Here is a 657-nt window from a genome sequence, read left to right on the forward strand (position 1 = left end):
TCCCCCCCTCTCCCCGGGCCGAGCGCCCCCCTCATTCACACCCCCCGGACCCCTCTCATTCACACCCACCCACCCCCCCTCCCCGGGCCGGGGCTCCCCTCAGTCACCCACCCCCTCTGTTTTCACATCCAGGATCTTCTCCACTTCGAACACATCCTCCTCCTCCTCGCTCTCGCCGCCCGCATCGCCCGCGGCCTTAACAGAACCCGCCGCTGCCGCTGCCGCTGCCGCTGCCGCTGCCGCCTCCTTCTCCTTCTCCGCCTCCTTCTCCGCTTCAGCCGCCGCCACCTCCTCCCCGCTCCCGGCCGCCGCCATATTGGGGTGAATTTCAAGCGACTACACCGAAAAAAGCTGCGACAGCCACAACCAGGCGGGCAGCCCCGTGACGCGGCCTCCTCGGCCAATCAGCGAGCCGAAACGCAACGTAGCCCCCTCCCACGCCCTAGCGTTAATCCCAGCGGCCGCTAGGGTTTAGAGTGACAGGTCCAAGTAGCCAATTGGTAGCGCCGCAGGGAAGAGCCAATAAGAAGAAGAGGCGCAAAGGGGCGGGGTGGGGTGGGGGAGAAGTTCTCGCAGCGTGCGCGCGGGGCGGCGCTCGGAGGCCGTTTGTCTGATCCCGGCGGGGAGCCGCAGGCCTGACCCCAGCAACGAGCCGGG

The 657-nt window shown here is 68.0% G+C and overlaps 1 protein-coding gene across 1 annotated transcript in view; it reads right to left on the reverse strand.

The window, feature by feature from the left end:
* The window catches only part of MPHOSPH8 (M-phase phosphoprotein 8), a 48,176-nt gene extending 47,846 nt beyond the window's left edge, over positions 1-330 (reverse strand). The window contains exon 1 of the mRNA XM_034758804.1: positions 112-330. Coding sequence (XP_034614695.1) covers positions 112-315 — 204 coding nt within the window. The 5' untranslated portion in view covers positions 316-330. The remainder of the gene's footprint in view (positions 1-111) is intronic.
* Between the last annotated feature and the right edge of the window lie 327 nt (positions 331-657).

Source organism: Trachemys scripta, chromosome 1, assembly GCF_013100865.1.
Source record: "Trachemys scripta elegans isolate TJP31775 chromosome 1, CAS_Tse_1.0, whole genome shotgun sequence".
Lineage (NCBI taxonomy): Eukaryota > Metazoa > Chordata > Testudines > Emydidae > Trachemys > Trachemys scripta.